Source organism: Pediculus humanus, genomic scaffold (assembly GCF_000006295.1).
Source record: "Pediculus humanus corporis 1103172108293 genomic scaffold, whole genome shotgun sequence".
Taxonomy (NCBI): Eukaryota; Metazoa; Arthropoda; class Insecta; order Psocodea; family Pediculidae; genus Pediculus; species Pediculus humanus.
In genome coordinates this window covers 403495-417859 of record NW_002987862.1, presented here as the reverse complement: position 1 = coordinate 417859, position 14365 = coordinate 403495, and the positions used below count along the sequence as shown (strand labels likewise).

Below are 14365 nucleotides of genomic sequence, written 5' to 3'. Positions count from 1 at the left end.
CCACCACCACCACCATCACCATCACCATTCCCATCACCAAAAGAAATCCAACCGTCGCAAATTTTAAATAAATAAAACCAACAAATTTTTAATTTTAAATAATAATAATAAGGTTATCTTTTGTTACGATTCGGATAAAAACAAAATGTCGGCAATCAAATAATAATAATAATAATAATAATAACGTAATCAATATGTCGCGGATATTTATTTAAATTTTGGTTAATCGAATGAAGTGAAAAATTTTTTTTACAAAAGAAATCAAAGATGTACGATTGTTAAAGAAGAAGAAGAAGTTATGGGTGTTACCAAAGATGACATTAATCATCATCCTCTTCCTCTTCTTCTTCTTTTAGCCCTGAGGGTTATTTCTTTCATTTTAAATTAATGGCCGTCTTAAAACTTTGATTTTTTTCTTGTCTCATTTCATATCAATTGTAAATATCTTTTTTTTTTTTTTTTTTGCAAATTTTATTATCATCATCATCACGATGTTGAATGAATGAATGAATGAATGAATGAATTGTTTTCGTTATTACTTTCTTTTAAAAAAAAAATAACTTTCAATAATTTTTTACGCACTTCATTCTTTTTTTTTTTTGTAAATATTCGAGAGTAATTTACAATGTGATTAGTTTTTTTTTCCTACTAAATTCATTCACCTTTTGCCAATATTTATTCATTTTAACAACAACAACAACAATATAAATAAAACAAACGCGAACAACAAACAAACAAACAAAATATTTATATAATTTTTCATTATAAATTATTATATTATAATGAAATATATTTAACAAATAAACCAAAACGAATGAGAGACAATAATTACTCTTTGGCAGGAAAACAAAAAAAAAAAAAATCAAACCGACCATAACTAAAATTATATAGAAAATAAACAGTTTAGTAAAAACTAAAAAAACTAAAAAACTAAATTTTAAATATTTCGAAAGCCAAATAACAAAAATTTTATAAATTTTGCTGTTGTTGTTGTTGTTGTTGTGGTTATTGAACCGATTTTGTTATTACAAAACAAACAAAATATTTTCTTTGATGTAAAAAGAATATTATTATTATTATTATCACGGTTGATTAAATTTTCTTTTTAATAATTTTATTAATATATATTATTATTATTATTACGAATCGTAATAATTTTTTCGCGTTTTATTATTAGAATTTAAATTTTTTCAAAATATGATTCACGATTTATATTTATATTTTACTTATTTATTTATTATTTGGGATGGTGACGCACGTGTACGCGCACGCGTACACGCACACGCACGTTTCGCGTTAAGTTAAAAATAAAAAAATGAAACAAAAAAAAATTTTTTTTTACTACGATAATAAGTTAATAACAAAAATAATACGCTAATAATAAATAAATAAATACCCTTTTTCCTGGTTTTATTATTATTATTCTTCTTCCTCTTCCTCTTCCTCCTCCTCTTCGTTGTCATCTTCTTCTTCTTCTTCTTCCTCTTCTTCGAAACCACCTTCTTCGTCGGACACTCTTTTCGGTTCGTGAGCACGTCTCCATTCTTCTTCTTCTTGAGGTGTCGGATCCGCCATTTCCATTATTTCCGGACCCAGAGGATATTCTTCTTGGATTTCTCGATACGGTTCGGGAGTGTGATTTCTCGCTGTGAATTTTTGACCGTCTCCGATGTAAACGTTACCATATTTTCTAAAAAAAAAAAATTTTTTTTTTACTATCAAAATCAAATTCGATCCGTAATAAAAAATTTTATTGATGTTTTATACTTCTCGGTAGCGAAGGCATAAGCTCCAGGCCATAAATTCGAACGTACGACCGCAATCGAATGTTCTGGAAACAAACCGGATGTTTTTCTTGCGCTCCATGGATTTATCGAATCCAAAACTGAATCCTCTGACAATGGAGTCAACAATTCCGGTCCTGTTTCTTTTTCCACAATTTCTTCTTCTTCATCTTCGGCTTCTTCTTCTTCTCCTTCTTCTCCCTGAGAATCCATCAAACATTTTTATTACCATTAACGTTTAAAAAATTATTTTTAATAAAAAAAAAAAAGTAAAATTTTTCAACATCACCTCTCCTTTACCCGACGGATTCCACCATGTTGTTCTTCCTTGTGGCAATATATAATCCGTGTGATGTACCCAAAAAGACATGCTCGGATCAATCAAGTCTCTTATGGCGACGGGTTCGTAATCGGGATTTTTCGCATAATTTGTTTTACCTTCTGATAAAACAAAAGGAAGAGATAACAACGTTGCAAACGTTTTCATTTCATTCAATAAATTTTTTACCCTCTATTTCCACTTCTGCCTCTTCTTCATCCTCTTCGTTAAATGTGTAATAACCCAGAGGTGAAATTTGTGTTGCAGCGGATATCCTAGCAATTTGAGCCCTTAATAAATTTTTCTCTTTTCCGGGAAACGATGGAAACGTGTTAACCTTAAAACAAAAAAAAATTTTTCAAAACTCTTTCGATCGAGACAAAAAAAAATTAAGAAACGTTTTTAAATCGATTAAAATCAAACACCTCAGATTCCAGGTCTCCTGTAAAAGCTCTTTTGATTTTCCTGGAAACAACAATTTGTTGAGGAGTGGCATCTGGAAGTTTTACCCATTCTTCATTAATGCCATTGCAAACATAAAAAACCTAAATTAAAAAACAAAAAAAGAGATGAAAGTAGATAAATTGACAAGAAAATCTTCTTTTTCAAACCTTCATTCTTAAATCACCTTTTTATTAACTCCAGTTCCCGGTGGTTCAACTGGAATCTCTATTATTTTTGGAGGGGTCGATCTTGGTAGGGGAGGAAGAGGAGCCCACGGTTCTAATTCAACCCTTTCCGGCATTTCTTTAAGACCTTTTTCTTGTGCTGCTTTTATCAATTCCGCGTATTTTGCATCGGTTCTTTTCGCCGCGTATTGTTTTTCCATTTCTCTCGCTTCTTCCATTTCAGCTTCTTCTTTTAATTTTAACTCTTCCAACTTGGCAGTTTCCCTTTCTAATTTTTCCAATTTTTCTTTTTCTTCTTGTACTTCGTGTTCCTGATTAAATAAAAAACGACATCCGGTTAATTAATTATATTAAATATTTATAAAAATTCTATTTGACCTCTCAACTTCATTTGGGTTTTAACAGTAAATTAATTATAATAATTTTTTTTTTTTTAATTCAATAACATACCGCATTCATTCTTAATATTTCTTCCTCACTAACTTCAGTTTCTGCGATATAATAATTTTTCTTCGTACCAAGTATTTTACCCCAAAATCTAACAATTAAAAACCAAGAGTAATCAATAGTAATTTACCCTTTATTTATAATTTCTTATCGAAGGATTTAATCATGACAAAAATAAATAAATAAATATTGATAAGTGATTTTGTTAAAAGAGTCGAAAAAAAAAAAACATTTCAACATTTTTGAAAAAATTTTTAATTACCTATACTTTTCAATCGGTTGACTTGCCATTAATTTTTTAAGATGAATTCCTATGCAGAAAATTTCTTCTCTCGATAATGATATTCCACCTTGTTCAAAATAGTAAAACATTTCTTTTAAATTTTGTGAAGCTTTCTCTTCTTCTTCGCCTTCTTCTGTTGCCATCTCTGATGCCACATTGATTGCCACTGATTGCTAATCATTGAATAGAGTTCAAAGCATTTTTTTTTTAAAAGATTAATATAATTATTGATAACAATGATTAACAATGTGAAAACAATACTTACAAATAATTGCATTAATTTTTGACAATATTCATAATAATTGGGTGGAACATAAACATCTAGAAGATGATCAGTTTTCGATTTAAATCTCTCTTCTCTCACTCGATAACTAAATTCTTCGAATGTACAACCAATGTTCTTTGGTCTTTCGATTAAAATTTTTTTCAAAACTTCATTTAAATGATCCCACCTAATAGAAAATTATAAATAATAATAATAATTTTTGATCTTGAACATTTTCACAATATCATTATAATTATTTTGCTGATGTGTTAGCTTGATAATTATATGAAATAAATGCTGACAAGTTTTGAAAAATTTTTAATTTTTTTTTTTGTAAATCATAACGATTTATTCCAACGACTTACAAATTGTCCCCGTTGTTCATACATTGCCTCATTAAAAAGGCTTTTGCACGGCTATAATCATTTTCAACACAAGGTAAATTTTCTTCACCGGGTAAACAAGGGAATTTTTTAACAAATGGCGTTTCAAAATCTGTACCCGTCATTGAATCAGTTTTTGTTTCGTCACCACCAGAAAGTTCATCTCCGCAAATATTCGGACTTTTATCCATATTTATATGATTGAGTAATAATAACGAAAAAAAAAAAGAAAAGGAAAATGATTTTAAAAAAACACTTTTATCCTCTTCTTAGAAAACAATTTATAAAAATCAAATTTAAAACACTAAAAAAAAAAAAAATGTTGACAAAATTTCAGTTAATAATTATCATTTTCAAACTTCAATTTATAAACTTGAAAGTTTTTTTTTTTTTTTTTTAAATTGATAAAGTTTATGATACGATTTTCATTATTAATAATGTATAACTATACATTAATTTTATCACTAAAATACACTAATACTTATTTTAAAATACATTATTTTCAATAAAACAAATAATAAGTAAAGTAAATAAAACTTTTAATAAGTATATATATATATATATAAACGAAAATAATAAATTCACAATTGCCAATCTTTGAAAAAAAAAAAAATGTCTACCGTCTGTTAACAATGTTAAATATACATTTAAAACAATACGTTAAAAATTTTGATTAAAATTAGTTTTAAATTATTAATTTTTTTTAGTTATGCAAAAAAAATAGGTAAAAATTAAAAAAGATTTTTTGATACTGTTGACATTTTTTAAAATCATTTTTTTTTTTTAAATTTTGCCCCCAGACTTTTACCCTAACCTCATTTTATTAACAACAAAAATGTCACAAAATTTCATTTAATCACCAAAATTTTTAAATTTATAATTACATTAAGCGATTGGTGAAACTTTGTTGAACATAATATTCGTTTTAGGTTTTACACTCTCGTAAATTTTTTATTTATCATTTAAGAAATTGTTTAAAAATGGATGTTATGGAAATGAGAAACATACATTGCGAATTAGATCCCCTATCTAGGCCAGACGGATCTGCATTGTTTGCTTTGGGTAAGATTTTGATTTACGAATCATTAAACAAATAAAAAGACAAAATGTCAGTTAGTTTTTATCGAATCATTTCTTTTTTTTTTTTTTTTTTTTTTTCTAGGCGATACCATGACACTTTCTGCTGTATATGGCCCTGCTGAAGTTAGACCTCAAAAATTGCTCACTGAAAATGCTACAGTCGAAGTTTTGTTTAAATCTAAAAATGGTGTACCCAGTAAGATTTTTAAGCACTAACAAAAACCAACCAACTTCTTTAATTTAATTTAAAATTAATGATTTTTTTATTATTCAGGTATTTCAGATAAAATAAAAGAAGTATCATTAAATAATATTTGTAAAACTGCAATTTTATCCTCTCAGCATCCCAGAACGAGTATTTCTATTATCGTACAGGAAATGCAAGATTATGGTGGAGTAAGTTAATAATACTTATAATTAATTAAAAATGATGTTGTCATAGACAGGAAAGCATCGAGTATTTATTAAATAGTAAAAAAAAAAAGTACCTCTTTGAATTATATTTTATTAAGTCGCTGAAAATAAAAATATAATCAAGTTAAAATTACTTACAGATTGTTTTCTTTTTCCAGTTGCTTGCATGTTCTGTAAATTCTGCTTGTTTAGCTTTACTAAATGCTGGAATTCCATTAAAATATGTATTTGCAGCTGTTAGTTGCATGATAAATAAAAAAGATGAAATAATTTTAGATCCAGATTTAAAACAATTACAGGTAAATTAACAAAAAAAAATTAAGAAATAATTATTATTCAGGTTGTTTACATTAATATTTATTTTTTTTGTAGGATAGTAAAGCAAATTTTACCTTAGTTTTCGATGGCGTCGATAAAAATTTAATAGCTTGCAAAACTTCTGGAATTTATACTAAAAATAAATTCACTGAAGTTATCAACACATGTAAAGAAGCCAGTTTGAAAATATTTCAATTTTATTTAAGTGTTATTAAAAAGTCTATGACAATTTAAATAAATCATTATAATTTTATATTATTATTTTTTTCCTGTAAAAACTTTCCTATTTTATCCTTCAAGTAAAATTCGCAAGTTTCATTTTTGCATTGTGAGATCCAATCGGGAAAATTTATCTGTGGAAAATATGGAATGATATTAATTTTAATTTAATTTTGTTACAACAAAAAGTTAATACATACACATAATGGTGAATATCCAAGAAGTTTTAAGCAATTTTCAATCGTATTAAAACTGTAATTTGTCGTTTGTTCATCGTTTAAATAAGAAATTTTTTTTAAATAAATTGATAACCATATTTTATCATCGTGAATGGGAGTTGGAAATTCAATTGATTTTATTTTATTATATTCTTCTGGTATATTTTGTACAATTAAATTTTTATCAAATCTCATTATAATAATTGGTACGATTAAAATTGTATTTCGTATCCAACACACTGCATCATTTCCATAAATATTTTGAAGTGTGATTTGTAATTTAAACATGTATTTTAATATATCTGCTGTATGGTCATGTTTTTTGTATATCATATTTTTAACATACTTGAAAAAAAAAAAAAAAAAAATTGTCATGAATGAAAAGTGATTATTTAAATAATAAATTTACTTACATTCATTGCTTTATTGTTATTTAAAACTTCCAAACCCTCTTTACTGTAATTAGGATTAATTAGTCTCATATAAAAATCAATAAATTTGGCTTGAACCAACAAGTCCTTCATTTTATCTGAAAAAAAAAAAAAAAAAAGAAAAAAAAATCATTAACAATAGAATTTAATTGTGAGATTTTTATTTAAACACTTACAGGTGATCAAATAATTAATATTATTTTCTGTATAAATTTTTTTTATTAACGATTCATCAATTATTCCAAAATGTAATAAATTGGTAACAAAAGGTATGATAAATTTACTTTCATGATAATTTACATTAGAATATTTTGAGATGGCAAGATTTAAAAATTCTTCATCTTTAATTCCAAATTTAACGAGCAAATTCATTAATCTGAAAAATAAATTGACTACATTTGAAATTAAATTAAAATTTAATCGAATCATTCGAAATCGATTTAAAAAAAATATACTTTATTATATTGTTGAATGATATATTTTCAAAATTATTTTTAAATTTTTCTAAAACTTTTTCAATTAGTATTTTATTGCATTTATTAAATTTGTTTCCAGCATAAAGAACTTCAATCAAACAACTTTCGTCAAATTTTTCAACATGAGGTATCATATTATTTTGAAATATCGAATAAGTTGTCAGAACTGCTTTTGTGGCATTCGATTGTAATACCTAAAAAAAAAAAATTAAAATTAATTTTTATTATACTTGAATAAATTAAATTGTTAAAAAACATTTTATTCGTTTTAAAAAAAGAAAAAATATTTAACGAATAGCTTACCATGGAAAAAGCTTTTATAATTTCAGGTTTAACATCATTAATTTCAGACATGATTTTCTCATTGATATTTAACAATAATTCAACATTTGAAGGTGCAATATTAATTTTACTTAAAGAAAATGAAATTATTCCCACTTCATTTACATTCATATATTTTATTCGATTTTTTAAATCATCTTGAATGCCGAATCTCATTAATTTGGGCACTTCTTTAAATTTCGAAAGTAAGAACAGTAAATGGACAACCTAAAAGAAAGAAAAATTATTATTAAAAAACTATAAATAATAATAACTGTAATTTAAAAATTATGGTCTCCTTACTTGTTTTTCATTCAAATTAGTAATTTTGTAACAGCTTTTGTGTAAAAAATACCAAACAAAACTAAACTTTTTAAAATCTTTAATCGGATTTATTGTATCGACAACTTTTAATTTTTCATCGAATGTCAATATGTTTTTTCTCGATATGCATTCATTATCTAACATTACAACAACCTCTCCAAAAAAATTTTTTTTTTTATTATCCATATTATGAGATGCTAAGTACAAACCTTGTAACAATTCTTTAAATGATAATCGTTTTAAATTTTCATTTAAATAATTTTTAAAATTATTTTCTTTATATGTGTCACCGGGTTTTTCAACTAATACCGTTAACTGATTAATAAATTCACTATTATTTATTTCTTTTAAATTTTTTGAAGGTATAAAAACTGATGGGTAAATATGTGAATTTTCATCAAGGTATTGACGAAAATAAAAAGCCCTTGATTCTTTAGAAATTAAACAATTTTCTTTCTTATTATTATTATTAAATAATTTTTCTACTAATTTTTTTTTAAATTTATTAAACGTTTCGATTGAATAAAATGATAATATTCTATTATTATTACATTTTATATGACGCCTGAGTGAAATTTGTAAACCGTTACTTTTAATACAATAACTATTTCTAATCGAAAAAATTTTAAAAGTTTTTATAAAATTCATTTTATAAAATTTTAAATTTCAATCAATTATTCTTTTAACGATCAAAATATTCCACTTAAAACGTAATAAATTTTACATTAATTAATAATAATAACAACACATAATAAAATTTTAAAAAATAAAAAATTCAGTTAACAATTAATTAAACACTTCTTAAATTTTTTATTCTTGTACGTTTCAACGTCTACCATACAATGCAATACAATCGAAATCCGAATCGAAATATCGAATCGATTAATTTCGATATTTACGTATTTCCGGAAACCGCCATTTTTTACTTACATCGCATTCTACATTGAATCTATATAGAAATATAATTAAAAAACGATTATTTTATATTTAAATAATTAACCGATCGGGAAAAACATTAAATAAATAAATAAAAATGGAAAAAAATCAAAGTTAAACGTATATTTAATAACAATTCATATAGTTTTTTTTTTTTTTTTTTTGTAATTTTATAAAATACATCATGCTAACAAAATAAATTTTTTTTTTTTTAATAAGAAAAAAATTTATTATCAACAATCAAAAATTATACGTTTATTAATTATTTATTTTCTTAATTTTTTATTATTATTATTATTATTATTATTATTATTATTCGTTCAATATTGTTAATTAATAATAATATTAATAAAAACGATTAAATTTAATTAAATTAAACAAAATAATGATATTATACACATATAAATAAAAATTTTTTAAAAATGATTTGAAAATTATTTTAAATTTCACGATTTCGATTTTAAAAAGAAAAATAATAATAATAATAATAATAATAAATAGTTAAAAATTTCATTTGTTTTTACGATATTAATTATTGTTATTATTAAATATATATAAATAAAATTTGTGCAAGTTGTTAAAATAAAATAAAAAAAAATGGCGGAAAAATACATATTTATAAATATATATACTAAAAAAGAAATTAAATATAAACAAAATTATTAGCACCACATCAAAAAAACCATTTTTTTCCGTTTTTTTTTTTTACAAGTTTATTTATTGTTTAAATTACATAATTTAGATAAATAAACAATAAAAAATTAATTAATTAATTAATTACATTTAATGTTATTAATATATATATTTCATCATTATTAAATTATTTTTGTTTATAACAATTAAACGATATGAAATGATTCATTCATTTTTAAAATGTTAATAAAAAAAACGATTTTCTTTTTTTTTTATGTTTGATTAAAGCTTTCACGCAGTCAACTATATTTATTATTATTATTAATAAAAATATATTTATTTACATTTATTTAATTAATTAATTAATAAAAAAAAAATTAGAGCGATACGATTAAAAATTATTATTATTATATATATATACACATTTTATAAAAATAGTTTGTTTTTTTTATTTAATTTTAAATTTATTATTTCGTGTCAACAACAAATAAACAAACAAACAAACAAACGATTAATAATAATAATAATAATAATAATAATAATAAAATAATTTACACCTTTTTCGTTAATATAAATAATAATAATAATCAATCATAATTTTTTTTTATTATTATTAATTTGATAAACAAATTTTTTTTTTTTTTTGGGGGGGGGGGAAGGGAAAGAGGAAGGGGGGGAAATAGTTATTCTTTTTTGCATATACTTTTTTTTTTTCAGGCACAGTTATTTTAAATTTAGGCACTCATATATTAATATAGCCTTTAAAACGACCGTTACAAATTTTTATATATATATATATCTACATAAATATATTTTTTAAATATATATTATTTACAAATTATTATTATTATTATTATTATTATTATTAATATTTTGTGCTAAAGATTTTTCCCGATTAAAATCAAATCGTTATTAACAATAATAAAAAAAAAATATAAATAATTATCGTACGTTATAATAATGTGATGCGATGTGAAGGGCCCCGAAAAAAAAAATTTTTTTTTACAAATTTTTAATGATTAAATAGATTTAAAAAAAAAAAAAAAAAAAAAAAAATGATTATGTACTGGAAGACATGTTTTTTTTTTTTAAATACCGAGATATATGTGTTTAAAATTTGAATTTTGGGCCCTCGAGCATCGATATCTCGGACATGGATTCATTCACAATTAACCCTTAATCTTCAATGGTGGTGCACAAAAAAAAAAAATGGAGGTTATAATGGGAGGGTGGGGGGGGGGCAAATGTTGTTCAAACCCATCCGCCGGTCAATTTGTGAAAAAGTTCTTCGTTCAACGTTTGATTCGCTTCTTTCGATCTCATTGATAAAAATATGTAACCTCCTATGAACTCATGAATGACTTTACAATCCGCCGAAAGACAGCTAAATATAATATTACCTTCTTCGTGTTGAATCATCATGTGTTTAACTTCCCAATTCACGTTCCATGCCTATTTTACAATAAAAAAAAAAAAAAAAAGTTAGAATCATTCTGGTCGTAATGGATTCCACTCAAATCCATCTTTCTAATGCCACGATTTTTTTTTTTTTTTACACACAGTGACTTACAATCAGTGAATTATATCTCCACGTTTTCAAATGATCTCCATTCAAATCCATTCTCATTATCCTATTGAAAGCGACACCTAAAAGTTCTTCCTTTTTGTGACCCATAAAATTAATAACGAACAAAGATATTCCAAATTCTGGAAGGGATTGCCACGCTTTTATGTAACTCATTTTGGCATCCATTAAATTAAGATCTTTCACGTTCGCGTGAGCTTCCAAAATCCTTTGAATAAGCTGGAATGAAAATGTTGTTTTGGTGTCAATAAAGAGATCCAAAATGGATTTAAATAAAATATAAGCATCATATAATGCCGACGCAATACCTTTCCTTTGAACTTTTTCAAAAATCTCGGAGGGACGTAAGTTGACGGATCGATATCCAAAGCGGTTGGACTAATGGCGGGAGACGGAGCGCGATGTTGCATTTTTAAAAATGCTTCGATATTTTTAACTTCCGCTTCGTACGAACTATCCGCGAGTGATCGTCCTTTGGCTCCCAAACGACACGCTGCCATCCATTTGGCATATTGTTCTTCGCTGTCGCACCTGATCCACATTTCCGTCATTCCGTCGGGACTTGCAACTTCCAATTTGATTGCAAATTTTCCCTGTGCTATGTTCACTTCCGGCGTTACTTCGCAACCCCTCAAATTAATCACGTGTACGGGTTCTCCACCGTTATCCGCATCCTCTTGCGATTTGTAAAGTGTTAATTTTAAATCCCGACACGTGAACCAATATTTTTTAAATTGTTTAAGAGTGAATCTTTTCGGTCTGAAATCAAAAGAAAAATCATTTTCAATTCTTCCACGACCCCCACCACCACCAACATCACAAAAAAAAAAAAAAAAAAAAAAACAAATGACTCACTTTAAAAACCTCAGGTAATCGTAGAGTTTTGGTACTTGTGTGATATCGTTACATCCGTTACTTATATTCGTACCTTCTAGTGACACTTGCAAATCCGTTAAAGCGGCATCTATATCGTCGTCTGCAATGTTATTCCCGAGTTCCATTTTAGGTTGTGGAATACCGGCTTGAATATTAATTTGCACCTGTCGACACAAATGAAGTAATTTATCATTTACTGAGGGGGTATGAGGGGATGGGGGGGGAAAACAATTTTCTTTTTAAACCATAGACCGTTAAATTATAAATAATTAAAATTAATACATATATATGTATATCGAAATGGATGAATGATTGTTTGTTGTCGGTTGTTTGTTTAGGTACCTGAAGTGCTGCAAACATGAGAACTTCTTCTTCCGTACAATCAATTTCTTCGTTTAAAAGTTGCCATTTGGCTTGTTCGTACAATTGATTTATTCTTACTGAATCGCATTTCGGATTCAAATCGTAAAATGCATAAAATTTAAACCTTAAATTTAACGTGTCGAACTCTCTCACACCTTGTTCCATGATTGATAAAGATGAATCGAGCCATCTGGAAAACAAAAAGAAAATTATTTTAATCCTACACCCACGCACGCACGCACGCACGCACGCACGCACACCCACACAAAAGTACTCACGCCACGTTCATTCTCGCTCTTTCGACTAGTGACTTCGGCCGTAAAAGTCTAGATCTGGCTTCTTGATTTGGCGTCGTCGGACTGTTCGCTAGAGATGATTCTATGGAACCGTCGGTGGTGTCAGACAGCAGAGAAGGTAATATTAAGGTTCCGTTGAGGCTGTCGGAAAATGCGGGCGATTGATTTCGTTTCCACGTGCCAGAAGACTATAACGATAGTAAAAATTCGTGTTTGATTCTTTCGTTCGAGAGGGAAACCTTTTTTTTTTTCTAGAAAATTTTCTTTTACCCCTAACGGCGATCCGACGGATCCTTTCGTGGGAGTCATCGGCGCGCACATGTATGGTGAATTCTTATCCAAAGATCCATTTGACCCGTTGTGTGCTTCCGTCGCAATAAACGTATTCGTATCGCTTGGGATTTGACCGTTTTGTATATTTTCATGATTTTTCCTTTTGTTGTTTAAATCTTTTAAATTATGTTTCAAATGATTCGATTCTAATGGTTTGCAAAATGACAATTCTTCCGGATGCCTAATTCCTTGAATGATTTAATAAATAATAATAATGATGATAATGATGAAAACCTTGCGGAGGAGAGATTTATTTCATATATATTTTCTCCAACACCTACCTAATTCTTTGCACAAATTGATGACGGCATTGAATGTCTTAATGGAAAAATCTACTTTACAATCTAAATACCTTAAATCGGGCAATTGAACTCTAAGGCATTTGTGCATAGGCGTAAAATGAAGCAAAGCATCAGCTTGTACGCCATATTGATCGAGTGTCGATCTCGTTCTCGTTAACCAAAAATTTTTCTTCGGCCACCACAAAGCATGATCCGACCAATCCATGGCAATATCTAGAAAAAACAAAATGCAAATATAAACAAACGGGCGTAAGAGAGAAGAGAGGAGAGAGGAGAGAGAGAGAGAGAGAGAGAGAGAGAGAGAGAGACAGAAAAATTTTTTTTTTTTATTTTCGGGAAAATTAAAAACGGTTCAAGCAGCAGCTGACGTTAGAATAAAAAAAAAAAAAAATTAAAAAGTTATTATTATTATTATTATTATTATTATTATTATTATTATTATTTCGCATTTTTACACGAGATAGATGTTTGAATGTTCTTTCACGTGTTTGTATGTTTCGAACCCCTCCCCCTTCCCCTCCCACCTCCCCCCATCATATATATAACTTTTACTCCGATCGCCGCATATTGCTCAGGGAAAATAACAAATGAGTATAATTTCGGTTTAAGAGCAGATGCATGGAAATTTTTTTTTTTTTTTTATTTAATGATCGGTTTTATTTATAACGAAACGAGCAAAAACTTTAACCGCCGTCCCAACATTTAATTAAATTTAAATCTTTTAATATTTTTCCGCCATCTTTGTTTTTTTACAACAACTCTATAATAATGCCTTCGATTCGAAATTAAAGGTTTGTGTATAACCTTTCAACTTTTTTTCTTTTTTTTTTTAATTAAATGAAATTTTTTTTTTATTAATAACAATAACCAATAAATAATATTATAATCCGTTAATAAATAATAATAATAATAATAATTCTGAATTATTAAAGATAAATAAATAAGAATAAAAATCTTCAGGGTTCGAAGTTGACTTTTAGGCCTAAGTAAGAGAGAGATGGGAAGAGAGAGAGAGAGAGAGAGAAAATCCATTCGAACAATGACCTGACTCAACAATAAGAAGTGACTCAGCTTCCATTATACATAATAATAATAATAATAATAATAATAATAATAATAATGATAATAAT

At 26.5% G+C, this 14365-nt stretch overlaps 4 protein-coding genes across 4 annotated transcripts; 1 reads left to right on the top strand and 3 right to left on the bottom strand.

Moving 5' to 3' along the window:
• Positions 1–1419: 1419 nt before the first annotated feature.
• On the bottom strand, positions 1420–4301 carry Phum_PHUM547040 (radial spokehead-L, putative; the record flags this gene model as incomplete). Its single annotated transcript, XM_002431736.1, has 10 exons — positions 1420–1690; positions 1768–1985; positions 2074–2225; positions 2293–2440; positions 2529–2648; positions 2732–3043; positions 3183–3270; positions 3442–3635; positions 3728–3914; positions 4093–4301. The coding sequence occupies 10 exons, from the start codon at positions 4299–4301 to the stop codon at positions 1420–1422; spliced, it is 1899 nt and encodes a 632-aa protein (XP_002431781.1).
• A 789-nt stretch (positions 4302–5090) lies between these two features.
• On the top strand, positions 5091–6156 carry Phum_PHUM547030 (uncharacterized protein; the record flags this gene model as incomplete). Its single annotated transcript, XM_002431735.1, has 5 exons — positions 5091–5172; positions 5273–5386; positions 5465–5586; positions 5763–5840; positions 5977–6156. The coding sequence occupies 5 exons, from the start codon at positions 5091–5093 to the stop codon at positions 6154–6156; spliced, it is 576 nt and encodes a 191-aa protein (XP_002431780.1).
• A 989-nt stretch (positions 6157–7145) lies between these two features.
• On the bottom strand, positions 7146–8055 carry Phum_PHUM547020 (uncharacterized protein; the record flags this gene model as incomplete). Its single annotated transcript, XM_002431734.1, has 3 exons — positions 7146–7166; positions 7570–7815; positions 7891–8055. 3 exons carry the CDS (start codon positions 8053–8055, stop codon positions 7146–7148), a joined length of 432 nt encoding a protein of 143 aa, XP_002431779.1.
• A 2676-nt stretch (positions 8056–10731) lies between these two features.
• Positions 10732–13440, bottom strand: Phum_PHUM547010 (uncharacterized protein; the record flags this gene model as incomplete). Its single annotated transcript, XM_002431733.1, has 8 exons — positions 10732–10932; positions 11051–11385; positions 11445–11824; positions 11921–12105; positions 12284–12494; positions 12583–12788; positions 12871–13121; positions 13215–13440. The coding sequence occupies 8 exons, from the start codon at positions 13438–13440 to the stop codon at positions 10732–10734; spliced, it is 1995 nt and encodes a 664-aa protein (XP_002431778.1).
• Between the last annotated feature and the right edge of the window lie 925 nt (positions 13441–14365).